The sequence below is a fragment of the Hippocampus bargibanti genome, linkage group LG12 (assembly GCF_051943395.1).
Source record: "Hippocampus bargibanti isolate YZ-2025 linkage group LG12, ASM5194339v1, whole genome shotgun sequence".
Lineage (NCBI taxonomy): Eukaryota > Metazoa > Chordata > Actinopteri > Syngnathiformes > Syngnathidae > Hippocampus > Hippocampus bargibanti.
In genome coordinates, this window is record NC_142745.1 from 1,979,502 (window position 1) to 2,006,769 (window position 27,268).

Consider the following 27,268-nt stretch of genomic DNA (forward strand, 5'->3'; position numbering starts at 1 on the left):
CTCGTCATCAACTCAAAAACAAGACTTAGTGAATATTCAGCACGAGTCTTAAAAGGTAAAATATAGCGGTGGAATCTTTGTAAAATACGCTCCGTAGAAGTCATTTGAAGCTATTTTATAAATTATTTCACACAACTCGACCGTAGGCGTCGGTTGTCCTTCAAGTGGCCGTGCAAGCTTCATGTGCGTCAATCCACAAGTCAGAAGCAATCTAAGAACTGTTAAAAAAATACAGAGTAAACAAAATGCAGTCGCGCCACTCTTATCCGATGTTTTTGTTCTGTGGATGGTCAAGGGGAACCCACATGAGTGATCTGAGGCCATTCAAGTGAAACATACCCACATTTTCCTCTAACAGAAAGATGATGCCGCAATCGATGAAGAAGACACACCTCACATATAGCTTGAAATTCGTCTTGCTGTTGTTTTCTGTGGCTTTCTCACTGTGTGTATGTGTGTGCGGTGCTTGCACTCGCCCGTGTTTGCAAAGCCCCCTCTCAAAGCAAATATCTGTTGCTAGGTAAAGGTGGATTATATAGCTAACCCTGAGACAAGGCTGTTTGCTCACCACCAGATGAGCACAGATAATCAGTCGGTATGAACGTTCACAGATTTAATGGACTCTACGCACGCATCATTTCTGTGTTTCTGCTATGGAGGCGTGCTAACTCCCAGTAGCTAGTCTAACACATTGCAATTTCGTCAAACTCTTTAAAGGACAATCGACGTCTCCGGACGTGTTGTGTCCATAATTTGTAAAATGGCTTCAAATGACTTCTACTGAGCGTATTTTACAAAGATTCCACCGCATATAGATATATTTTACCTTTTAAGACGCGCACTGAATATTCCGGAAGTCTTGTTTTTGAGTTGGTGACGAGTCCGTACGTGACGTCACTGAAGGAACGCGCCTGTCCGAAAAAAGGACACATTGTAGCAGTCAATATATTTTGCTGTACTTATTTGGTCTGAAAACATCATGTCGCACCAAAAAGAGCCAGAATAGGGCGACCAAGCTCCATGTAAGGAATTTATCAGCCTGTAGAAACGGGCTGATTAATTCCTCACACGGAGCTTGGTCGCCATTTTCTGCCTCTTTTTTGGTGATACATTTCCCCCCAATGTTGCCTCAAAACGGAAGAAATTATTTAATTGATTGCAAACATGTATGCTTTCCTCTTCAGAACTATTTTAATCATATTCGTAACTGGATGTGTAACAAGAAAGCATATTTTCGGAATCTGAAGCCCTTGTTTTGATTCTCCAGCAATGCAAGACGTACTGGCGTGACGTCACGAGCCGGGGGCGGGACTTTCTGAAAATGCCCAATTCGCAGCTCAATTTTTTGCAGATTTTAGACACTTGAAGTCATTTTATTGGTGTTTTGCATTTGAATAAACATATCATACTGCGTGTTTTGGGTATTTTAGATGCTATAAAACGTTTTTCTGATGTCAGTTAGGAAACAAAAAATTAACGTCGGTTGTCCTTTAAAACTATACTCATAGGCTTCATTTTAAAATCCACTTTAGCACACATTTTTTGATTGGTCTTGAGCTCCCGTGCACACAGTCCGTTAAGCGGCATTAAGTAGCTCCCTCGCTTCAAACCACATCACTCTCTATTGTCTTGTTTTTGACATGTCAATTACTATTTTTTTTTTGTGTGTGTGCCCTTGTGAGCCATGTTTGTTTGCTCTCACTCCACAACTTGTCCAATATGGACGCCCCTCCTTTATTGTGCGATAACCTTCCACTGTGTGATCTTCCACACAGAGAGAATAGCTCTTAGCTCAGCATCCTCATTATTAATCGAGCTAACTTCCTCTTCCACTTGAAAAAAAGAGCCTCTGCAATTCCAAAAAGCACTCTGACGTTTTCGTGTCATACAATCAGAATTAGAATAATCTTTATTGGCCAAGTATGTCGAACACACAAGGAATTTGTTTCTGGTAGAACACGCTGCACTCGTATCATCTTAAAAAAAGACACAACAAACCAGTATGGAGGACACTAATAAAGGCTAATAGTATTGAATTTAATTCCTAATTGTTAGTGGTACCTCTCAGGAACAACTGTGAGAAAATGTGCAAAGTAAACACATGAAAATGACAAAAACAGGAACAATACGATTGAGCGAGAAACCGAGGCTGCCACTCGCGTCGGCACCATCTTGGATTCCTACTCCTACTTTCATTCCCCCAAATTGTGCTCCTCTAGGCATTTTAATTGTGGCTGAGCTCAACATCTCACGTGTTTGCTATTGTTCCTTTTTCAGTACAGTATAGACCTCCATCATAAAGCATTTTCAGAAATTCGTCTTCGCTTCTCCGATATTTCAGTTGCACGTGAACGCATCACGGACAACTAGCGTCAAGAAAAAAATCTGTTTTTTGTTTTATTAGGATTAATCTAATCATATTTTTGATTTCTATGTTGAAACACGTCTTCTTCACAGCTCCCCATTCTGGGATATTTTTAGGCCCACCTTGTGCTACCCCTGGAGGGACAACAGCTAAAATACATGACTGAAAGTCGAGGCTGAATTGACGTCACAGCATCTGTAACGTGACGTGCGCTTGGAACAGCCCTACCCCCTCGTCGTGAACGTACACGCGCCCACCCAGACGCACGCGTACACTCGACCATCACTAAGTGTTTCCTTGACGGGATAAAAACGCGTATTGGTGAGGGGGAAAAATTGCATATCACCACCAATCTCTGCACAGATTTACCTGTTTGGTGTTTTTCCGGGAACGTCCAAAGCTGTGCTGTTTTTTTTGTTTTGTTTTTAATTTAACACTCCACCTCATCTGGTTGAATTTCCTCTGAAATGGAATTGAGATGCCGTCCCGCGGTGATGTGTTGTTTTCTCGCCGTCCTCTCTTCCTTGATTGCACGCTCCGTGGGCTCGCCTTACGTGGACAGACAGTATCTGAACGAATGGGCCGTCGAGATCCCCGGTGGACTGGACGCCGCGGCGAAGATCGCCCGGGAGCTGGACTACCAATTGGTCCGACAGGTAAGCACCGGTCGGTCACCCGAAGGACTTCCTGAAAACCAGGGGAAAAAAAATCTCATTTTTGATTCGTGATCGCTATGGTGGAAGATCTTTGGAATCGCCATCACATGCAGGAAGGAGAGACGTTCATTAGGCGCCAGTTTATCTCATAAGCTTTGAAAAAAAATCTCGTTTTTCGGTTTACAGCGTTAAAGATGGGAAATAATACATTTTTGGTAGCCCAACGGTACACCCATTCATATCCATCCATCAGAATCAGAAAACCTTTATTCGTCCCACAATGGGGAAATTTGCATCCAAAAATCCATCCATCCATCATCTGAATTGATATTTGCACCACTACTTGCAAGATAACATCCACTGACTACGAACGATTTAATGATAACCAAAACAACAACTAAAATACAATATCAAAGATAATAATTATGGCTTATTAATGTCTTCAAAAAGGTAAAAAAAAAGCCCAGTTTGTATTGGCGCAATTGTGCATTTGTATAACAATGTGTGCACTAATTATGTCGAACCGAGTAAAGAAAGGTAACCATGATAACAGAAACTATTTAATGTGTCTCCAAAGTGCAGTAAAACAGCAACAATCATGGGTACACTGTTAAAATATTTTTACATTATGTTAAAATATATTTATAATATGGATATAAATATAAATATTTATATCCATATTGATACCGCTTTTTTTCCTCAACTGATCCCAGTATGAGTCATATATCTCGATACCAAGTACAGATACCACAAGTATTAATGATGCATATAATTTAAAATTAATTTAAATTACATTACTTTTGTGACAAATGGCAGTAGTACAGCAAAGAAGATGTCAGATTAGTTTTCTTTGCAAGTTTCTAATGCCTGGAAACAAGTCTGGTATCGGCCCAATGACGATACTTGGTGTCGATACTCACCCATCACTAATCAACATGGCCTCATTATCTTGATTCTTATATCATGCAATTGTTGCGGATGCGGTCTTGTATACAATTCATTTATTAAAATTGCAAATGATGAGAAAAAAAATCATCTCAGACGCCTCAAATTGACAACAAGTACCCTTACTGTACATAATCTATGCAGATTGGGGCCCTGAAGGACCATTTCTTATTCCGACATCGCAAACACCCTCCCAGGATGAAACGAAGCGCCACGCATGTCACCCGGCAGCTGTCAGAGGATGACCGGGTGAGTGTTGCCTTTGAATCTTCATACAGTGATACCTTGGCTTACGAACTTAATTGGTTCCCAGACAGAGTGTGTAAGGCGAAAAGTGTGTATCCCAAAAATTAATTTCCCATAGGAAACCATTAAAATGAGAATAATCCGTTCCCAGGTCCCCATAAAACAGAATTTTCTACTTTCTAATTTTAACCGAACTGCTTTAACCGAAGACTGGGGGCGGGGAATAAAGGACAAAAACAGTCGGCTGCCATTTTGTTGTTAGGGCCGCGTTCGCGAACGACACATCACTCATTGAGGTAGCGCCGTGTACGAAAAAAGTTTGTATGCCAAGGTAAAGTTCGTATGCCAAGGTAAAATGTTCATGAATGTAACATTCGTAATCCGAAAAGTTCGTAATCCAAGGGGTTCGTTAACCGAGGTATCATTGTATATATTCTATTCTATCCTACCTTGAATGCAAAAAAAAAAAAATGTAACTTCCTCCGCAGGTGGTGTGGGCAGAGCAGCAGTATGAGAAAAGACGCAGCAAGCGAGCTTCCATCGGGCAGTGCAGGGACTGCCCGGCAGACAAGTTGTTTGATGATCCCATGTGGAACCAGCAGTGGTATTTGGTGAGTCTGGCAAAAAGCTGGAAAATGTCAAATACAGTAAAGTCTCGTTATATCGATATTCAAGGGAGTCCGAAAAAATATCGATATAACCGGGACTATCGATATATCCGACCCTGTTTGCATGTAATTTTCTCCGTGCGTGCATAGAAATAGCGGGACTATCGATATATCCGACCCTGTTTGCATGTAATTTTCTCCGTGCGTGCATAGAAATAGTATCGATATAACCGGGACTATCGATATATCCGACCCTGTTTGCATGTAATTTTCTCCGTGCGTGCATAGAAATAGTATCGATATAACCGGGACTATCGATATATCCGACCCTGTTTGCATGTAATTTTCTCCGTGCGTGCATAGAAATAGTATCGATATAACCGGGACTATCGATATATCCGATATCGATATAACGAGACTTTACTGTATTTGACAGAGAAATGATTCTCAGCAACTGTGACTGTGGCACGGGGGGGTATGTCGACATCATCAGACATGCGCGTTATTTCATGACTGGGAATATTAGATGGTTGTTCATCTATCTGTGCTCGTGACATATAGTGACAGACAGGACAGATACAAATTTGACGCTGTGGGTGTGAGTGAATTCAGATGAGATTGTTACCATGACTTCAGTCGATTGATTTTTGCGACTTTTTTTCCATTGATTTGCCGTAACACCTTTCCAATGGAAAATGGAAACTATACGTCACTTAAAGGACAACCGACACCATTTTTATTGTTTCCTAACTGACATCAGAAAAACGTTTTATAGCATCTAAAATACCCAAAACGCACAGGATGATATTTTTAGTCAAATGCAAAACACCAATAAAAATGACTTCAAGTCTCCCACAACTACTTCAAAATGACCCTGGAAATGGCGAGTTTCAGAAGGTCCCGCCCCCTTCTTCGTGACGTCACGCCATGCCGTCTTGCCTTGCTCGAGAATCAAAACAATTTCTTCAGATTCGGAGAATATGCTTTCTTGTTACTCATCCAGTTATGAATATGATTCAAATAGTTCTGAAGAGGAAAGCATAAATGTTTGCAATCAATTAAAGAAGTCCTTCCGTTTCATTTTGAGGCATCTGGACTCCAATGTAGCGTCCCAGAAAATGCACAAGATGGCGCCCAAGCTACGTTGGAAATGGGCTGATTTGTCAGCTGGGAATTTGTGTCAACTAGAATCAAATAGTAGTCTTGCTGCAACACACAACGATTCACCATCGCATTATTCATGTGTTTTCCTTCTAATTTCGCCATCAACACAAAGTTTTCAGACCAAACAAAGTAACTAAAATGCATTGTGTGTCGCTTTCTCAGTCAGGGGCATTCCTTTAGTGACGTCACGAATGGACTCGTCACCAACTCAAAAACAAGACTTCCGGAATATTCAGCGTGAGTCTTAAAACGTAAAATATAGCTACATGCGGTGGAATCTTTGTAAAATACGCTCAGTAGACGTCATTTGAAGTGATTTTACAAATTATGGACACAACTTGTCCCGAGGCGTCGGTTGTCCTTTAACTCATTCCCTGTCAGATGATGTGCAAATATGTGTCCACTCCAGTGCCAAGGTTTTGTCATTTTTACTGAAGTTCTAAGACCTACAGAAGAGAAGTTTTAGGACTACATAAACATTCAATGAAGCAAAAGAAACATTATACTCTCTTCTTTCATCAGAAAAAAAAGTGTATTTTGAGCTTATTTGGCTCTACAGTTATCTGCATTGGAAGTGGGGGCGGCTGTACAAAAAGCAAATGCTACCCCATCGTGGGAGGGAAAATCATTGCCAGAGGTCTGATCGTAGCTTCAAACGCAACCCCACAAGAAAAAAAAACAAAACCCAAACAAATTCGGGAATGGCGCTCCACCTCATGATTTTCAATTCTTGAATACATTTTGAAATGGCAGTGAATGATATGGCCGAAACTACCAGTAAGACTTTAGTTTGCTGACGAAGTTTCTTGGATAAGAAACGAAACGTCCGACACCTTCAAAGACGTACAGATGACGTCTGAAGAAACCTTTTCATCGATGAACTATACCAAAATGTAAACAATTTAGATGTTTTTTTTTCTTTATAGCTAGTTTTGGGTTCATTTGGACATTTTTTTTAATTCATTTATTTTGAATTAGGTTTCAAATTGGGTTTGTTTATTAAAATTATTTGCTTTGGTTTTAGTTTTATTTCGCTTTCGTATTAGTTGTAGATCCATTTGCTTAATTGGTGTGGGGGTTTCGAGTGGGGATGAATAATAATAATAATAAATAATAATCTAATCCAACAGGATGAAGCAGAGAAATGCACAACGTGTTAAATCCTTTTCCAGTTTACCCTGAATGGGATTTTCGGCCCGTTTGGGCTACGTTAGAATACAGAGTGGTCAATTTCCATAGCCACATATGCTTGCCTGGGTTATTCATCACTAACAGCTTGACTATTTTGGCAATCCTGACCACTTTGGATGTCGTTGTACAGAATGAGTCCTTGATTGACGTTAATCCGCGATCAGCGCATCAGATTGGATCGACTGGCTATTAAATGGCTCATTTGGTGGGGAAACCAAGCCAACCAGCTCATTAGCTGAGGAACATTTAGCGTAAATGTGTAGTACCTGTGTAGTGCTTTTCTGAGGGGTGGAAAGAGAGCCCACTGAATTGCCACATTCTCCAGAAGTGCAATGTCCTAAAAAGAGTCATAGAAATTTTGGGGGGAAAAACACACACATATTCATTCATTCATTCATTTATTCATTCAATTGTTTGTTTGTGTTTGTTTGTTTACATGCATGGATTTATTTATTTATTTATTTATTTGTGTGTGTGTTTATTTATTTGTCTATTTGTATTTTTATTTAAATAATTTATTTATGTATTTGTGTTTTTGTGCTTGCATTTATTTATCTATTTATTTATTCATTTTTCTATCGATTATTTATTTATTTATTTATTTTTGTTTATTTGTGTTATTAATTCATTAATTTTGCTTGTGTATTTATTTTTCTCTCTGTTTATTTATTTGTTTCGATATTATTTTTGTTATTTTATTGATTAATTTATTTATGCAGTTATTAAATAATTCATTTGTCTATTTATTTATTTTTTGATGTGTTTATTTATTGATGTTTGTTTATTTTATGTATGTATGTCTTTATTTAAATTATCTTAAATTAATTTATTTATGTGTCTATTCATTTATTTGTTTGTCTATTTGTATTAACATTTAAATATATCATTTATTTATTTATTTGTGTTTTTGTGCTTGTCGTATTTATTTATTTATTTATTTATTGTCTATCGATTATTTATTATTTATTTTTCATTTTTTTTTCGCATCAGTGTAGCATGACAAACTCAAAATGCCGCTTCACGTATCGACTCCCCACTTGAATGCACTGTGAGTCATTCATGAATAAATACCATGCAAATTAGCAGACACCAAAACAACACCAACGACCATTTCTATACGTAACTCGTGGATATGTGAGCGAAGGGAGCAAAAACGAATGATGGAGTGACAGCTTTGAGGATGGTGACATGGGCAAATGCGATGTTTGCTTCATCTGGAGTGGGCGGGCTTATATGAGTGACGAGTTGGGATGAACAACCGAGGGGGGGCTCGAGTGAGATGCCATAATGCCTTGGCTGAAAATGTAATCAGGCTGTGACTCATTGCCTGCCCGCAAAGCTGAGCGCCGCTAGTCTGTTTGCCGCGTGTGTTTTTGCCTTGTGCTATTGCACATGTCATTATTAAAAAAAAAATAAATAAAAAAAGCAGAGATCCCTCTATGAGCCGGGGTTCAAATATAAGTCTGCCTTAATTAAAAAATGCACCTTCAATAAATGGGATGAGGATTCCAAAAGAGGAGCATTTCAGGAGTTGAGGAGAGGGTCGAAAAGATGTGACGTCTCAACAACAAGCATGAGTCACATCCTGCGGTGGCATTCTGCGGCCTCTGCGCAACAAATGCAAGGAGAAAAAAAAAACTATTTTGAGTATCCACCTCATTTCTTCTTTGTTGCCCCAAATTTAAAGAAAAAAATCTGAGTATTATTTTGTTTTGTTTTGTTTTTGGTGAGGGAGCAATTTCTAAATACTGTATTTTCCAGTGTAAAGGATGCACCCAAAAGCCTTGATTTTCTTCAAAACATGACCTTATACGCCTTATATGTGAAGTCCTATTGAGCCACAACAGGTCTTGCAACTACTATAAGCAACGACCCACTCCATTTTCACCCCCGTAGAAGTAGTGCGTACCCCCAATCCTTTACTGTAGCGCCTTATAATGTGGTGTGCCTTATATTTGGAAAACTCTTATATATTTAAAGGACAACCGACACCTCCGGACAAGTTGTGTCCCTAATTTGTAAAATCACTTCAAATGACTTCGACTGAGCGCATTTTACAAAGATTCCACATCATGTAGCTATATTTTACGTTTTAAGACTCGCGCTGAATATTTAGGAAGTCTTGTTTTTGAGTTGATGACGATCCCCCTAAGTGACGTCGCGGAGGGAACCCCCTGACCGAGAAAGTGACACACAATGCATTTTGGGTATTTTTTTTCATCTGAAAACAGTGTTGATTGCGAAATTAGAAGTAAAACTACATAAATAATGCGATGATGAATCGTTGTGTGTCGCAACCAATTGCGGTAACACGCATAAAGAAGACGAAAGTTGACACAAATTCGTAGCGGACAAATCAGCCCATTTTCAACGGTGCTTGTGCACCATCTTGTGCATTTTCTGGGCGCTACATTGGAGTCCAGATGCCTCAAAATGATACGGAAGGACTTCTTTAATCGATTGCAAACATGTATGCTTTCCACTTCAGAACTATTTGAATCATATTCATAACTGGATGAGTAAGAAGAAAGCATCTTCTCCGAATCTGAAGCCATTGTTTTGATTCTGGAGCAAGGCAGTGTGTGACCAATAGTGACATCACGAACAAGGGGGCGGGACTTTCTGAATCTGCCCAGTTCCGAGCTCATTTTGTGGCAGTTTAGGGACACTTTAACTAATTTTTATTGGTGTTTTACATTTGACTAAAAATTTCATATTAAATATTATATTATATATACAGTAAAGTCTCGTTATATCGATATTCAAGGGAGTCCGAAAAAATATCGATATAACCGGGACTATCGATATATCCGACCCTGTTTGCATGTAAACTTCTCAGTGCGTGCATAGAAATAGTATCGATATAACCGGGACTATCGATATATCCGATATCGATATAACGAGACTTTACTGTATTATATTATATTTATTATGTTACATATAATATTTTGGGTACTTTAGATGCTATAAAAAATTCTGATGTCAGTTAGGAAACAAAAAAAATGGTGTCGGTTATCCTTTAAATATTATAGTTAGAAAACTGTTTTCAGGTGCTCCTCATAACCCGGTGCACCTCATACAATGTATGGCAAAAAAGTTTCAAAATACACCATTTGTTGCGTTTGCACCTTATACTCTGGTGCGCCTTATACACCGGGAAATACGGTAATCTCGCCGGAACGAGCAGAATGCAAATGTAAACTTATGCACCTGCACGTTAGCGTTAAATTAATTTCTGGAAGACACAAAAGCCTCAAAGCGTTCCAACAAGTGTCGACCCGAGTGGACTTGAACCACGGCAAAAAAAAACGCCACTTACTGTCTTGAAAGACCATAACCACCACTGACTGAAAAGCTATTATCGCCTAACCTTTTACGACACACGATAACATTTAAAGAGCCTTTTTTTCCCCGATGCGCTTTGTGTTCTGGAGACGATGCACTTTTGTTCCCTTTTGTCTTCCATGCAGCAAGACACACGCACGTCGTCGTCCCTTCCTAAATTGGACCTTCACGTCATCCCCGTGTGGCAGAAAGGCATCACGGGCAAAGGGGTGGTCATCACCGTTCTGGATGACGGACTGGAATGGAATCACACAGACATCTACTCCAACTACGTAAGATATTGTTACCATGGAGACCACCCCGTCATCTCCTTCTGCTGTTTCCACAGCAACGCTGCCGGTGACACATTGCGAGGCAATGGCTTTTTTTTTTTACTACCTTGATTTAAATGGAATTTTTTCCATGCCTGCGCTAATGTTAGCCGAGTAAATCCACTTGGGGCTTCTCCATTTACTTCTTTTTTGTTTCTTCCTTACATACCGTTGTGTTGCCACTATTCAAACTCAGTCACCATTAAAGGACAACCGACACCTCTGGACAAGTTATGTCAATAATTTGTAAAATCACTTCAAATGACTTCTCCTGAGCGCATTTTACAAAGATTCCACCGCATATAGCTTATATTTTACCTTTTAAGACTCGCGCTGAACATTCAGGAAGTCTTGTTTTTGAGTTGATGATGATTCCTGACGTTACGTCACTGAAGGAACGGCCCTGACCGAGAAAGCGACACACAATGCATTTTGGGTACTTTGTTTGGTCTGAAAACATCGTGTTGATGGTGAAATTAGAAGGAAAAAACATAAATAACGCGATGGTGAATCGTTGTGTGTTACACCAAGACTACTATTTGATACTAGTTGACACAAATTCCCAGAAGACAAATCAGCCCATTTCCAACGGAGTTTCTGTGCCATCTTGTGCATTTTCTGGGTGCTACATGCTACATTGCTGTCATTGACGGCTCGAATTGACATGGGAGGACTCCTTTAATCGATTGCAAACATGTATGCTTTCCTCTTCAGAAGTATTTGAATCATATTCGTAACTGGATGAGTAACAAGAAAGCATTTTCTCCGAATCTGAACTCTCTGAAGCCGTTGTTTTGTGTCTGGGGTATCCTGGTGTGATGTCACGAACAAGGGGGCGGGACTTTCTGAAACTCGCCATTTCCGAGGTCATTTTGAAGCTGTTTTGGGACACTAAGTCATTTTTATTGGCATTTGACTAAAAATATCAGCCTGCGTGTTTTGGGTATTTTAGATGCGATTAAACATTTTTCTGATGTCAGTTGGGAAACAAAAAAAATGGTGTCGGTTGTCCTTTAATGCATAAACAGCCTCCAAAATCCTTCTTTGACTCCAACACAAGCTTGCTTCATACACGACATCTCTTGTTAAGTATCTGATATCACCTGTCATTTTTTTTTTTAATTCAAGGATGCAGCAGCCAGCTATGACTTCAACGACAACGACGCCGACCCGTTCCCTAGATACGACGCCACCAATGAAAACAAGTAATGCCGCCAATGCCGCTACACCCCATGCATTATTTCCCATCCATATACATCTGCCGCCATGTTATATTTTTGAGGGAATGGAAAGTTTGTGGACTAAAAGAATAAAATAAAAACTGACAACAAAAGTAATCCTGAGGATCTTGTCACTCAGGCACGGGACCAGATGTGCCGGTGAGATCGCCATGCAAGCAGACAATAATAAATGCGGCGTTGGCGTGGCCTTCAATTCCAAAGTTGGAGGTGAGAGGCTTTTTTTTTCATGGATGTAAAAATCTTAAATGTTTATTGCTAGTCTGACATTTAATATGCATAAATCGAGGGATTTTGGAGATCTAGGATAGAAAATAAATAGACCGTGGGTTGATTCCACTTGTTGGCTACATTTTAGGAGGTTGAACAAGGGTGTCATAAGTACTGTATTAAGTATTTCTTCCCAGCCATCCTGGTCATTGCTCTGAAGTAACGGTGGTGCGTGTGTGAAAAGTTTCCTTTTTTTTATCTTATCTGGCTATCTAGCTGGCTACTTAGCTAGCTACCTAGCCAGCTATCTATTTGCTAACTATTTGCTGTCTATTAGCTATCTAGCTGGCAATCTAGCCAGCTAGATAGTTACCTATCTATTAGCTAGCTATTAGATAGCTAGATAGCTAGCTTTCTATCCATTTGAGTTATTCCAGGTTGAGTGAACATTGGTGAGTGTGGCTGCCACTGCTCACCCATAGAAAAAAAGTTATCCTGTGACTGTGGGGTGTCAAAGTCATTTTTTGGAGTGAGCCAGATTGTAGTTACGGTTTCCTCTCAAGGGCCGTTATGAAAGCCATTAGAATGTTTCATCTCCTCCATATATAACATATAGAGCGTACAACAAATTAACGAATAACGAGTTTTCCAATCTGAAGTCAAGAATAATTACTGTTTACATGCGAAAATTGAAATTTTGGTTGCGATTTTAGCAAGCATCGTGGAATTTCACAAGTTTGATTTGCTTCCGAGGGCCGAATAAAACAATGTGGCGGGCCTGATTTGGCCCTCGGGCCTTGACTTTGACACCTGTGCTGTCAAGTGACCTTGGCAGACTTTTACTCTTGGTTTTCTTTGATACTTTGGATTTTTCTGTTCAGATGATTTTGATGGTTTAGATTTTGTTCCTGCTGACTTTATTTTGAAACGTATTCTTGTCATTATTAAAAGTGATCTTACCGTACATCAGGTTTCACGTACTTGCTTCCTTCCACTCAGGCATTCGTATGCTGGATGGGATTGTGACGGATGCCATCGAGGCCAGCTCGATTGGTTTCAATCCAGAGCATGTGGACATCTACAGTGCTAGTTGGGGACCCAATGACGATGGCAAAACCGTCGAAGGTCCAGGTCGTCTGGCTCAAAAAGCCTTTGAGTACGGCATCCAGAAGGTAAATCATCAGGTAGTTTTCACCCAGCTGGCAAGATGTCACACCGGAGGTTCCTTTGGGGCTCTGTTTGACGCCTTTGGTGGGAATCAAACAGGAACATAATCAATCATGACAAGATGCTTACATGCCTTGCTTAGAGGACAGTAGATGAATGAATGAGATATGTCATCTGCATTAAGAATAATCCATGCTAGAAACGTCTGTGTAAGCTCTCAGTGGTACAGGAGTGGTCCATCGATGAAAAGGTTTCTTCAGCCGTCATCTGTACTTCTTTGAAGGTGTCGGACGTTTCGCTTCTTATCCAAGATGCTTCGTCAGCAAACTCAAGTCTTACTGGTAGTTTCGGCCCTATATATATCCCTACTGTCCAAACGTGGCGGTGCCGGACTCTGCTATGATAGGTCCCTGCTCTCAGGTTAGGGGGAGCAGAGGACTACTCCCTGCGGCTCCACTGATTGCTTCTGTCCTGTACGAACGATCGCATTACTAAATTGAACTCATTGAACCTCACACCACCATATCGGTTTAGTGGAGGATTTAGCTGTTTTATGAAAATCGCTTCTTTGACTCCCCTTTCAAACCATCTGTGGTCTTTCGCTGAGATTTTAGCCTCATTGTCGTCCAATGAGTGGTTGCTAGCTTTTAGGTGCATATGTACTGCCGATTGAGGCCCACTAGTATTATCCCTGCGATGTTGATAAAGTCTTTTTTTGTTTAGTCTCCCCAATGTATTGCTCTTTACAATTGTCATTCTTACAATGTATGGAATAAACTACATTACTTTGTTTTTCATTTGGCAGCCTATCTGTTGGATGCACTAATTTTTGCCATGAAGTGTTTATCGGTTTGAAATAAGACAGAAAAAAACAACCAAACGTCTCATTTCTTGCTCTCCGTCGTGTCTTTCTCCAGGGCCGAGGTGGAAAAGGCTCAATCTTTGTTTGGGCATCAGGTAACGGTGGCCGCCAAGGCGATAACTGCGACTGTGACGGCTACACAGACAGCATCTACACTATCTCAATCAGCAGCGCCTCCCAGCAGGGTTTATCTCCTTGGTACGCTGAAAAGTGCTCCTCCACTCTGGCTACGGCGTACAGCAGTGGAGACTACACAGATCAGAGGATTGTGAGTAGTAAGATTAAAACTCATTCACTGCTAGCTCACGGTAAAACAATAGAACTTTTGACGTCGATTGCCCTTATTGGCAGTGAAAGTACCCAAAATGGAAGTTGGCAATGTCATGATCTGATGTTGGTCGTTCCAATCAGTGGCAGTTAAAAGGACTCCCGGCACGATCATTCGGTGTCGGGTCATTGTATGCATTGTATGCTGCGCATGTGTTTTCTGCACCCTGACAAGTTTGTTTCATCTTGACGGACTTTTACTCATGGTTTTCTTTGATACTTTGGATTTTTCTGTTCAGATGATTTTGATGGTTTAGATTTTGTTCCTGCTGACTTTATTTTAATACAATTTGTCAAATACAACCTGCTTCTCCCTCCTGCCTGCTTTGGGACCCACCACTATCACCAACTTGCAAACCGTGACAGGCAACACGTCTTACTTAATGAAGGACTCCTTTTTAAGTTTGATTTCTTTGTCTGCCATCCTTTTAGACTAGCGCAGATCTACACAATGAGTGCACTCAGACTCACACCGGAACGTCTGCGTCCGCACCGTTAGCTGCGGGGATATTTGCGTTAGCACTGGAGCAAAAGTAGGCAAGCCTACGAAAGATGAATTGAGAACTAATATTAATAAGATACATATTCATTGATATTGCGCATGTTTTATCTAGTCCGGATCTGACCTGGAGAGACTTGCAGCACATTGTGGTCTGGACGTCAGAGTTCGATCCCTTGGCTAATAACCCAGGTTGGAAGAGGAATGGAGCGGGACTGATGGTCAACAGCCGCTTTGGTTTTGGACTTCTCAATGCCAAAGCCTTGGTTGACCTCGCTGACCCTGCAACATGGAAGCACGTACCAGAAAAAAAACAATGCATCGTGCGGGATGACTCTTTCCAGCCCAGGTAAATCAATACTGTATAGCTAAAAGGTAGCCAAAGAATTGGATAGAGACGATCTAGACTTCAGTTTGAATGGAGAGCACAGATTTTTTTTTTTTTTTTACTGCTGAACAATGTTTTTCAATTATGACTGACCTGGGACGGGAGAAAAAACACTAACACTATCATTTTTTTATAAATTTGAAAACCCAGCAGTCAAGATACAGGCAGTATCGTATTTCACATTGCACATTCCCCCTAACCATCAACAATGTTCAGATGGCTTTACCATGGAGTCGTTTGCGGTCTTAACGTCATCCCTCACCTCATTAGCTATGTGTGCAGTGCCATTTTAATTTTTTTAGTTGCTAATGCTGTTGTTTGAAGACTGCGGTCCAAAATTAGAAACCATTAGTAAAACCACCGAGCAGATCTGACAGCATTCTATCACCATGGGCTTGTTGTTTTTTTTCCCATCTAACGTCTGCTATTTTAATGCATCCCACAGGAATTTGAAAGCAGCAGGGGAAACCACCATAGAGATTCCAACTAAAGCCTGTGCGGGGCAGGAGAACTCCATTGGATCACTGGAGCATGTGCAGGTGGAGGCAAGCATCGAATACACCAGGAGAGGCGATCTCCATATCACACTTACTTCGCCAGCTGGTGAGACAAGTGCATAGATACACACACCACACGCAAAGAACGCACAATCCACGTGTGTGAAATGAACCCCGTCTACCTACAGGAACCAGCACAGTCCTGCTAGCTGAGCGCGAGCGTGATACATCCTCCAACGGTTTTAGAAACTGGGCTTTCATGTCTGTCCATACATGGGGTGAAGACCCTTCTGGTACTTGGACCATCAAGATAACTGACACCGTGAGTGATGTCCTGAAGTTCTTAGGAAGCATTTACAAAGACATTTGTTTAGCTCAAAACAGCAGAAATGTGACAATGACTGATCTCCAAACAGACGCTGCAGATAATGTGTCCCTTTTGAAAATTACAACTAACAAAGCAATCAATGTGTAGCGTTTTTGGTCTATTCCTCCTGACCGTAATGCTCTTTTGTTACAACAGTCGGGCCGTATGGAGAATGAGGGTCGGATCTTGAGCTGGAAGTTGATTCTCCACGGAACATCTGAGAAAGCGGAGCACATGAAGAAGCCTCGTGTGTACATTCCCTACAATGCTGTGCAGAACGACCGGCGTGGTGTGGAACATATGGATGACATGATGGTGGTAAGCACGAGCTTACTTTGAAGGCTCGACAACCACTTGCTGCCATCAAAGTGTCATTTGGTTTCATTGAATGAATAGATAAAGAATTAGGTATGAATACATGGATGGATAGATAGATAGATAGAGATAGATAGATAGATAGATAGATAGATAGATAGATAGATAGATAGATAGATAGATAGATAGATAGATAGATAGATAGATAGATAGATAGATAGATGGATGGATGGATGGATGGATGGATGGATGGATGGATGGATGGATGGATGGATGGATGGATGGATGGATGGATGGATGGATGGATGGATGGATGGATGGATGGATGGATAGATAGATAGATAGATAGATAGATAGATAGATAGATAGATAGATAGATAGATAGATAGATAGATAGATAGATAGATAGATAGATAGATAGATAGATAGATAGATAGATAGATAGATAGATAGATAGATAGATAGATAGATAGATAGATGGATGGATAGATAGATAGATAGGTAGCGGGACTTAGATCTCGGGGTTATTTGAAAAAGGCTTCTTTTATAACGGAATTTGACAGATAGCATTAACTCAAAGTAACTCAAATAGATAGAAAGCTAACTAGATAGCTAATACATCTCTAGCTAGATAGCCGGCCAGGGAGCTAGATAGATAATAGCTAGCTAGCGAGAAGCCAGCTCGATAGCTGCATCGCGAGGTAAATCTTAAATCTTAAAGGTAAATCTTTTCCTTTTTGATTGAAAAAAAGACCATCTATATAGAAAGGCGTTTTTGGGAAGATAACGCCCTCTAACGACGCGCCAGGTGTCGACCGCATTGCAGCAAATTAGTTTTCAACTGTAGGTCCTGCAATTTGAGTGAAAATGACAGAAACCCTGGCAATGGAGTGGACACATTTTTTTCCACATCATTTGAAAGTGAATGGGTTAAAAAGATCGAGCAGGTAGAACTTGAGTGATCTTCCGTACCCTTTTGAAGACATTTTTAACCCATTACTCCATCTTCTTGGCGATGCAGGAACCCACTGGGGCCCCTCCACCGAAGAAGACTAAAACACAAGCCTTAGCTGCTTCTGACGCAGTCGGGAAACCCCAAAAGCCGGCAACACCCCCGTACGCCCCCTCACAGGCCTTGCTGCGTCTGCTGCAGACCGCCTTCAACAGGCAAAACCCCATCGTCCAGCAGCTCCCAACATCCGAGGAGAAGAGGAAGCATCCTGGAAGAGCGTCCTCTCTTCTAACCACTCGAATCCCCCCACAGAAGCTGTACCAAGCTCTGGACATGATTGACAAGTACGCCGGGCAGGGGCTCAGTGTTTATAGTGACTATAGCGATGGTTTCTACAGCGCTAAACCATACAGGCATAGAGATGACCGCCTGCTGCAGGCTCTGTTTCAGATGATAGACGAGGACCAGAAATGAGAAAGATGAGATACAGCAGTGTGCTTGGGTGTTGGTTGGGAAGTAGAGGTAAGAAAGTCTAAAATTGTTGGTTTTTGAAACCGATTCAATTTGTTTATTCATTGTAATCCAGGCAAGAATCTCCCTATATACAAAATATAGTCAATTTCTCAGTTGGAAGAGCTCCTCGTTTGTTTAAGAGCAGGTTTCTCCACTCATAACTTGTGTTGAGTCAAGAATGTCATCATTATGTTTTTTAAATTTTTCAATTCAATCAATTTTTAAAATTGATTTCTTTTCAATGTTTCAATACTACAGTCATACCTCGGTTTAAGAACACCTTGGATTACGAACTTTTCGGTTTACAAATGTTAAAATTATGAAGATTTTACCTTGGCATACGAACTATTTTTCGGGATACACATGTGGATGAGCGGCCACAACGAGTGATGTGTCGTCCTCAAAAAAAATGGCAGCCAGCTTGTTTTGGTCCTCTATTCCCCGCCCCCAGTCTTCGGTTAAAGCCATGTGATTGGTCAAGAACGCAGCAGTGGGGCGGGGATTTACAGACAGAGAGAGAGTGAAGCCATTCTCCAAAAAAAGAAAATGGCTGCCGACATTTTTTTGTCCTCTATTCCCCGCAAACATCAGCGCGGCAGGCGGGAAAAAGGAACACAGCCGAATGTTTTTTGTGTATCTCAGTGAAAAGAGATGTTGATTGTTCTCAAACCGTATTTGTCAAAGAGAAGATGTTCTTGTGTTGCCGTGAAAGGACTTCTATGGTCCAACTGTGGGATAGAAAATTTGCTTGACAACCTGCAAGCACGTTTGTCTACAATGCATTTGTTTTCTTCTTCTTCTTCTTCTTCTTCTTCTTTTTTTTCTTCTTCTTCTTCTTCTTCTTTTTCTTCTTCTTGTTCTTCTTCTTCTTTTTCTTCTTCTTCTTCTTCTTCTTTTAGTTCTTCTTTTTATTTTTATTTTTCTTCTTCTTTTTCTTGTTTTTCTTCATTTTCTTCTTTTTCTTTTTCTTCTTTTTCTTTTTCTTCTTTTTATTTTTCTTCTTCTTTTTCTTCTTTTAGTTCTTCTTTTTATTTTTCTTCTTCTTTTTCTTGTTTTTCTTCTTTTTCTTTTTCTTCTTTTTATTTTTCTTCTTCTTTTTCTTGTTTTTCTTCATTTTCTTCTTTTTCTTCTTCTTCTTCTTCTTCTTTTTGTTTCTTTTTTTTCTTTTTCTTTTTCTTCTTTTTTCTTGTTTTTCTTCTTTTTCTTCTTTTAGTTCTTCTTTTTATTTTTATTTTTATTTTTCTTCTTTTTCTTGTTTTTCTTCATTTTCTTCTTTTTCTTTTTCTTCTTCTTTTTCTTGTTTTTCTTCATTTTCTTCTTTTTCATTTTCTTCTTTTTCTTCTTCTTGTTCTTGTTCTTCTTCTTTTTCTTCTTCTTCTTCTTCTTCTTTTTCTTCTTCTTGTTCTTCTTTTTCTTCTTGTTCTTCTTCTTTTTGTTTCTTTTTTTCTTTTTCTTCTTTTTTTCTTGTTTTTCTTCTTTTAGTTCTTTTTATTTTTATTTTTCTTCTTCTTTTTCTTGTTTTTCTTCATTTTCTTCTTTTTCTTCTTTTAGTTCTTTTTATTTTTATTTTTCTTCTTCTTTTTCTTGTTTTTCTTCATTTTCTTCTTTTTCTTTTTCTTCTTCTTCTTTTTATTTTTCTTCTTTTTCTTGTTTTTCTTCATTTTCTTCTTTTCCTTTTCTTCTTTTTCTTCTTCTTCTTCTTCTACTTCTTATTATTCTTCTTTTTCTTCTTCTTCTTCTTCTTATTATTATTATTATTATGACAGGATAGCAGTATTCACGTCCACGTCGTGAGATATTTTAATTCTTGCACCAAAAAATGATAACCTGTAACCTGATAACATGAGATGCTGTCCACTGGAGTGACCTCTGTCCCTGAAAGGGTTAAAGCATTTATTTATTTATTTTTTCTGTCCCAAGTGAGCTTTCAGACAGTCTTCAGTGTGTGAAACTGCCAGCCGCACTTGCCTGCCAATCAGGCGAAAGGACAAGAATGATATTTGGGGGAAAAATGCTGCATTGTAAATTACCTCGATAGCATAGCTGAAATTTTGCTTATTTATGTAGTTGTTTTTTTTTTGTTTGTTTGTTTTGGGCTGATGCTTCCGTTCCAAATTGTTTGCACAAATCAATATTATGTTGCAATTTCTGTCATGGATGTACAAATACAAATAAGAGATTTATCGTTAAATAAACTGCAACTTCATCTCTTGTGGATTTTCTTGCGACATTTGATTTTTGCAACAAAAACAAACACTGACGCATTCAAGTTTAAAAAAAAATAACATGATTGCATTGAAATAGCATGGTTTGTCGTTTTGAACTCCACTTTACGTCTTGTTCTCATATAAATGTGAATTTTTACAATTATGTTATTATATTTTAAAGGAAAATAAAACTGCTTTTCATTAGAAATTTATTAAAAGCTGAAGAAAATATTAATGCTAATAATTTTGAAGGGCACTGCATGTTCACAAATTGCACCTTAAAAATAAGCAATGGGTGAAAGAAGCCAATTATGGCTATTTCACTATTTTAGCTGTATTTCCTAGCTATCTATTAGCTGTCTATTATATATATATCTAATAACTAACTAGCTGGCAATCTAGCTAGCTAGCTATTTGCTGTCTGTTAGCTATCTAACTATCTAGCTGGCTATCTACCTAGCTTTCTATTTACTGTCTATTAGCTATCTAACTATCTAGCTGGCTATCTAGCTAGCTATCTATTTGCTGTCTATTAGCTACCAAACGAACTAGCTTGCTATCTAGCTAGCTATCTATTTGATGTCTATTAGCTATCAAACTAACTGGCTGGCTAGCTAGCTATCTATTTCCTGCCTATTAGCTATCTGACTAATTCACTGGTTATCTATCTAGCTCTCTATTTGCTAGCTAGCTGTCTAGATGGCTAGATATTAACTAGCTATTAGCTAGCTAGCTTCCGGGTTGAGTGAATGCTGGCCCGTGTGACTGTAAAGTGACCTTGAGAGTTTTGAAAGGCACTTATAAATGAAATGTATTATTATTATTAATGCTGACCCCCTGCACTTTTTTAGGTTTTCCTTTCTTTTCATCCTACAGCAAAAATATTTTTTTATTTATGTGTCGCAGACCCCCCCAAAAAAAGGTAGACGGGCCTTTAAACAACCCCCAGGCCATAGTTTGGTCCCCTTATTCGAAGCTGACTTCTCTAGTTGCTTTCATTGCCTAAATTCCACGTACATCTGGTTTCTTTGGTTTCACCGCAGAAATAGAAATTGTGCTCTCTTGAGGATATGAGGGAGGAGAAAGGTTTGGGAGGGGGGTGGACAAAAAGCGAGGCGACGAACGAGAGAAGAACAAGGGGTTGGATTTAAAGAAAAAAAAACTACTGCTTGGGAGAAACACCGAGTGACAAAGAAAAGGGGGCGATTCTTTTTTTGGCAAAGCGTTTGTGTGTTTATCCACGAGCGGGTCACGCACGCACGAACGGCATGGCACTGTTCCCATTCTGCAAGCCAACCACAGGTCAGTCCAACCTCCGTCGCTGAACCGCTCCACCTCCTCGGCTTCCGTCAAAAACCGCTTGATTTACGCTAGGCAGCACGAAAAGCACGTAATCTGCTGGAAACTTGTCGGGCAATCCAATGACATGTTTTCGACGTTTGATTAGTTCAAGACCATTCGGGCTTTAAATCATGCGATCCGCCCGAAGACACGTCTGTATTTACTTAACTGCGCTTTGTTGTTTTGGTCTCATGGAATTCATTTGCAGCGAACTAAATCACATTCAGACTCGGCCAAGTGAATTATTTCAGGAATTGAGATAAAACACGTGAACCATAGGCGGTTGTCTCATTTCATAGGGATGTATAGTCGTCTTGGAAACAGAGGCGAGTACAGTATACAGCAGATATGTCCAAAATCTGGCCCGGGGACCAGATGTGGCCTGTGGTCAATTTTCATTTGTCCCGCAGTCTCCATCATAAAATCAATCATGTCATAGCACATTTATTATACATAAAATAAGGCATATTCTGTGTAGTTTTAAGGTTTATTTAGTAGAAATGTATGTTTTATGGGGACTTGGGAACGGATTATTCTAATTTTTAATGGTTTCTAATGGGAAATAAATGTTCGGCAGACAAACTTTTCGCCTTACAAACACACTTTCTGGGAACCAATTAATTCGTGAGCTGAGGTATCACTGTACATGCTTCAGAAAACTGAAATTAAATTATAAAAACAAATGTAAAATACAGAATGGCTTGCTGAAATTGATTTCAATTAATTCCTGTTATATTTATAGAACATGCACCAAGATTTCTAACACACCAAATCTGGCCCCCTTTGCTAAAAGTTTGGACAAACCTGGTATACAGACTGCAAGACGTGCATTGTGACGGTCAAATAATTTGAGGCAGCACGCCACATTTCCACGGGGAGCCATATCTTGAGCAGTACATTCTTTTCATTCCGCGCAAGACCAGAGCAAGCGAAACCGAGCAAGCTTTCGTTGCGCTTAATTTTCCGCGTGCGGCCCTTTTGCGTAAAATGTGCATATTTCAAAGTCACAAAGTCAAAGTCAGCTTTATTGTCAAATATGCTAATATGCATGACATACAGCACAGATGAAATTAATGTTCTATGTTGATCCTCCAAATATAGGAGCCGTCAGAGTGTCCAGGATACAGCTCCTGTTGTCCTGTGTTCTACTGTCCCTTCTCATATGTAAGTGTGCATGCATGAGGGAGTTCGCTCAACTGTAATAATGTATCATACAGATATCCAAGCCAGGGCCCGGGGGGCCAAATTTGGCCCACCACCTCATTTTATTCGGCCCGCGAAAGCAAACCAAGCATGTCAAGTGCCATGACACAATTTTTTTGTTTCCTAACTGATATCACAAAAACGTTTTATAGGTTACGGTTAGGTATACGTTTTATATCTAAAACACCCAAAACACGCAGGCTGATGTTTTTTGTCAAATGCAAAACACCAATAAAAATGACTTCAAGTGTCCCAAAACTAATTCAAAATGACCCCGGAAATGGCGAGTTTCAGAAGGTCCCGCCCTCTTGTTCGTGACGTCAGGCCAGGACGTCTTGCCTTGCTCTACAATCAAAACAATGGCTTCAGATTCGGATAAGATGCTTTCTTGTTACTCATCCAGTTATGAATATGATTCAAATAGTTCTGAAGAGGAAAGCATAAATGTTTGCAATCGATTAAAGAAGTCCTTCCGTATCAATTCGAGCCGTCAGGACTCCAATGTAGTGTCCCAGCAGCTACATATATATAGGGCCGAAACTACAAGTAAGAATTTCGTTTGCTGACGAAGCTTCTTGGGTTGGAAGCTATGACAAACCCAAAGGTTTGTCATAGCGTTCCAAGGTTCTATATGCGTTTTCTTTCTTCAGACTTCCTCCGTGGTCGGAAAGCTGGTGGGAATGTGAAGTCCCCTCATCCTTATTTTCGCTCCATGGAACTGGCCACCGGAGAAGAAAGGAGAGAAAACCTCCAAAACCACCAAAACCCCGTGGAGACTCCTTGGGGTGCTCCTTTGGTTTGGGGTGACAACCGCAACTCAGTTCGACGAAGGACCGAATTTGCACAGCAACAAATCCGGATTGGCCTTCTGTCCTTGGTGGTGGGAACCTACGCCCAACACGTCAGACGTTTCATCTCCTCGGCGGAAATCTATTTCCTCCCCAATCAGATGCTCACTTATTATATTCTCACCGATAATCCTCGTACGCTCGATCCCCCCATCAAATTGGGGCCCGGTCGACAGCTGAAGGTGATTCCAGTTGCCGAGTTTCCCGGCTGGGACCATTTGGTCTATCGTCGTATGCCCATTTTGGCGGACACCATCAAAAACCAAATTGGCAGGGAGGTTGAGTACATTTTCTGCGCTGACATTGACCAGGAGTTCGTGGCTCCGGTGGAGGAGGAAATACTCGGCGAGCTGGTGGCCACGTTGCACCCCGAATTTTACGACAAGCCACGGAAGGAGTTTCCTTTTGAAAAGGACGAAGAGTCATCGGCTTATGTGAAAAAGAACGAAGGGGACTACTTCTATACTTCCGAGCTTTACGGCGGGCTGGTTCTTGACGTGTACAGAATGACTCTGGGATGTTCTTTGCTCATTCTGAAGGACCAGTCAAACGGTATCACGGCAAGCGGCGGCGAGGAGAGCTACCTGAACCGATACTTGATCAGTCACCGGCCGACGTGCGTGCTTTCGCCCGAGTACAACTGGTGGGATTCGGGTTTTGCTGTGGCTGTGCCTGAGAGGAGGTTGGTATCGTTGGGAAGGCAATGTGAGGCATACGATGCAGAGACGAGAGAGAAGCACCGATGTTGAGTTGACATGGTCTCGTTTTTTTTTTTTTTTGTGGCACGTCCATTTGAAAGCGCTGAAGAAGGTCGGACATGGAGACCCAATGCTGACGTTCTCCCCTCAAACGTAAACAAAAAAAAAATGGCCGACGACAAGGATATGGTCTGGCTTGATTTGTTTTTAACTCAGTCATGTGGAACTGTCGCGGCTTGGAATTGAAGCGGAGTTATGTGGGACAGGAGATGTGAGACAATCTCTTTTCGTCAATGGATGCTACAGCTGCGTGTTTGCTTTCAACATTTAGCTTGTAGTCGACGTGCACATTCCCTTCCCACACCATGATGTCCCTGATCCACTGGTGAAAAGATGCTTCGATCCTCTCCTCTTTCATCAAGAACTGTTTCATGTAACAAAGAGGGTACAGAAAGTGCTTAAGAAGGACTCTATGTGTCTTTTTGTTGTCTTATTATTTGTTACAGTAAAGTCTCGTTATATCGATATCGGTTATATCGATAGTACTGCTTATTACGATACTATTTCTATGAACGCAAGGAGAACATTTACATGCCGCAGGATCGGATGTATCGATAGTCCGGTTATATCGATATTTTTTCCGACTCCCGAGAATATCGATATAACGAGACTTGACTGTATTTAGTTTTTTTTTTTCTTGACTTCAAGAGTGACTGCCTTTCCAGCAGCTCATGTATGTTGTTTTTCTACTTTCATTCCTTTCATCACTTTGCTGCTGTGAAATGTAAATTTCTCCACTGCAAGACTAATAAAGGCAAATCGAATCCAAATCCAATTTCCAGATGTGCGAAAATGTATCCACCCCAGTGGTTTTTGTCAGTCACTTGAATACATAAATATACATGAATAAATACAAAATGACAAAAATACAAAAATAAAAAAAATACAAAAATACAAAAATTCCAAAATACAAAAATAGAATCACATGTTGACATGATTTTCATTCAAGCCATTTTTGCTATTTGTAAGCCGACAAATGAAAGCCTCAGAATTTCATTCACGTTTGGAAACCCCTTGACTGCAACTGTAACCCATCTCACTCGCTTGTCATTATGCACACTAAAAAACAAAGAGGACACAAAAAAAATGGCCCTTTAAATGTCAGCACCTGGAGCTACTCTTCATATGGCTTTGTGGTTTGCGGCGATAAGAGTCAACAGTTCCAGTGCACCAACCCCCCCCTCCTGTCCCCCCCAATGAACAATCATTAACTGGAAGCACTGCGCTTTCAAGGTCTTTAAATACCAAATGCTGTTCTTCCAGGGCTGCGCATGTTTTATCAGCTGCTGTGTTTTGACTGCAGCAAAAACAATGATGGTGGTTACTGGTGAGGAGCTTTTTAACAGATCGTCCCCCCCCCCCCCCCCTACCCCAGCACTCCCATCTTGAAAGTGAAGAAAAAGAGTAAATGGCAATGGACGCCACTAAATAAATGCGCAACTTTCTCCTACTGACGCCCACTTTGGCCTAGATTTGTATCCACACTTACAGTCAGAAAGGGAGGGTTTTAAAACAGCAGATGGGTCCTTCCCACTGCCAAGAAAATTCATCCTCTGGGCCAGATCGCCACGTGGAGCAAAGTCGGAGGTGAACTTCGGATAACTCCCCCAGAACCTGATTCCCATTTGCCTCACACACGGGGGGGAGCTTTATGTCTTTCAGGCTACTCCGATCCGTGCTGAGTGATTCCTTTCATGGCAAGCTGAAAAGCACTTTCAAGAATTATTGCTTTAATCCACGTCATGTGGTTTTTCTTGGTGTTAATGAAGGCCCGGTGGGGGAGATTATGACGCCAAGCGTACGCTATATGGCGATCTGGGACAGATGTCACAACTGTGAGGTAAATGGGCTTAGTTTACAGACAGGATCAGAAATAGGATGAAAATGTAAGTTGGCAGGGAGAATCAAGCGGAATTGCTTTAAAAAAAAAAACTGGAGCTAGGCTGGGTAGATGCAAACTAAAAAAGAAAAGAAGTGCGCATTCACACGTCTACGTTAAACTTTTTTTTTGTGGACTTCATATTTTTTCCCCCCGAAGACTCTGGATTCCTCACACAATCCAAGATGAAGAGTTTTGGCATGAATGGAACGCGCTTGCGATGGATGAAGAGGAACTGTAATTTGAGGCTCAAAGGGGATCGAACTTTTTCGCATTGCTGGTCCCACTCTCTGGAACGACCTGCCACTGAAGATTCGGCAAGCTCCCTCGTTGCCCATCTTTAAAACCCACCTCAAAACTCACTTGTACTCTTTGGCATTCGATTTAGGATGATTCTGACTTGATCTTGGTTTTACTCCCTGGTTCTTTCTATTATCTTTGTGACTGTTTTATTTCCTATATAAGTTTATGAACATGGCAGGGATAATACTAGTGGGCCTCAATCGGCAGCACCTAAAAACTAGCAACCACTCATTTGACGACAATGAGGTTAAAATTTTAGCGAAAAAACATAGATGGTTTCAAAGACATAGATGGTTTGTTTTTCTACTTTCAAAGCTGGGAAATGTAAATTTCTCCACTGTGAGACTAAAGCTATTTTCCTAAAACTGCTAAATCCTTCACTAAACTAAATGCGCCAATATGACCGGAAATGTTATTGGGTTACAGAAGTCGTCAGTCAACACAACTCAAATCCCTTTGAGTGATGGAAACACACATGCGCCTGTGACTTGTCCTGGGTTGGTTGGGTGGAGTGAAGATCCATGTTAATCTGTTGGATTCACAGAGGTCTTTCCACACCCAGC

The 27,268-nt window shown here is 40.4% G+C and overlaps 2 protein-coding genes and 1 long non-coding RNA gene across 4 annotated transcripts in view; 2 read left to right on the forward strand and 1 right to left on the reverse strand.

The window, feature by feature from the left end:
* The first annotated feature begins 1,884 nt into the window (after positions 1–1,884).
* pcsk1 (proprotein convertase subtilisin/kexin type 1) lies at positions 1,885–20,372 on the forward strand. Its single transcript, XM_089011027.1, has 14 exons — positions 1,885–3,021; positions 4,111–4,215; positions 4,701–4,823; positions 10,646–10,792; positions 11,960–12,036; positions 12,191–12,279; positions 13,279–13,451; positions 14,364–14,576; positions 15,068–15,168; positions 15,250–15,483; positions 15,968–16,125; positions 16,208–16,341; positions 16,543–16,704; positions 17,723–20,372. Exons 1-14 carry the CDS (start codon positions 2,833–2,835, stop codon positions 18,125–18,127), a joined length of 2,310 nt encoding a protein of 769 aa, XP_088867153.1. The 5' UTR covers positions 1,885–2,832; the 3' UTR covers positions 18,128–20,372.
* The window catches only part of LOC148889938 (uncharacterized), a 42,444-nt gene continuing 18,094 nt past the window's right edge, over positions 2,919–27,268 (reverse strand). The window contains exons 3-5 of one of the 2 annotated variants that reach the window (XR_016116717.1): positions 15,262–15,416; positions 15,016–15,178; positions 2,919–3,052 (exon numbers count right to left, since the gene is read on the reverse strand). This is a non-coding gene — a long non-coding RNA (uncharacterized LOC148889938). Of the gene's footprint in view, positions 3,053–13,384; positions 13,526–15,015; positions 15,179–15,261; positions 15,417–27,268 lie in introns of those variants that run through there. The other variant, XR_016116716.1, reaches the window with a different exon arrangement.
* Positions 19,564–25,297, forward strand: LOC148889939 (globoside alpha-1,3-N-acetylgalactosaminyltransferase 1-like). Its single transcript, XM_089011029.1, has 3 exons — positions 19,564–21,675; positions 22,816–22,878; positions 23,568–25,297. The coding sequence occupies exons 1-3, from the start codon at positions 21,642–21,644 to the stop codon at positions 24,512–24,514; spliced, it is 1,044 nt and encodes a 347-aa protein (XP_088867155.1). The 5' UTR covers positions 19,564–21,641; the 3' UTR covers positions 24,515–25,297.

Excerpts from the sequence above, each read along its gene's own strand:
- pcsk1 (XM_089011027.1), top strand. The coding sequence starts at position 2,833 with ATGGAATTGAGATGCCGTCCCGCGGTGATGTGTTGTTTTCTCGCCGTC. Across the intron at positions 13,452-14,363 it reads TTGAGTACGGCATCCAGAAG|GGCCGAGGTGGAAAAGGCTC; the intron begins GTAAATCATCAG and ends GTCTTTCTCCAG. Across the intron at positions 16,126-16,207 it reads CACACTTACTTCGCCAGCTG|GAACCAGCACAGTCCTGCTA; the intron begins GTGAGACAAGTG and ends GTCTACCTACAG.
- LOC148889939 (XM_089011029.1), top strand. The coding sequence starts at position 21,642 with ATGGCACTGTTCCCATTCTGCAAGCCAACCACAG. Across the intron at positions 21,676-22,815 it reads ATTCTGCAAGCCAACCACAG|GAGCCGTCAGAGTGTCCAGG; the intron begins GTCAGTCCAACC and ends CTCCAAATATAG. Across the intron at positions 22,879-23,567 it reads TCTACTGTCCCTTCTCATAT|ACTTCCTCCGTGGTCGGAAA; the intron begins GTAAGTGTGCAT and ends TTCTTTCTTCAG.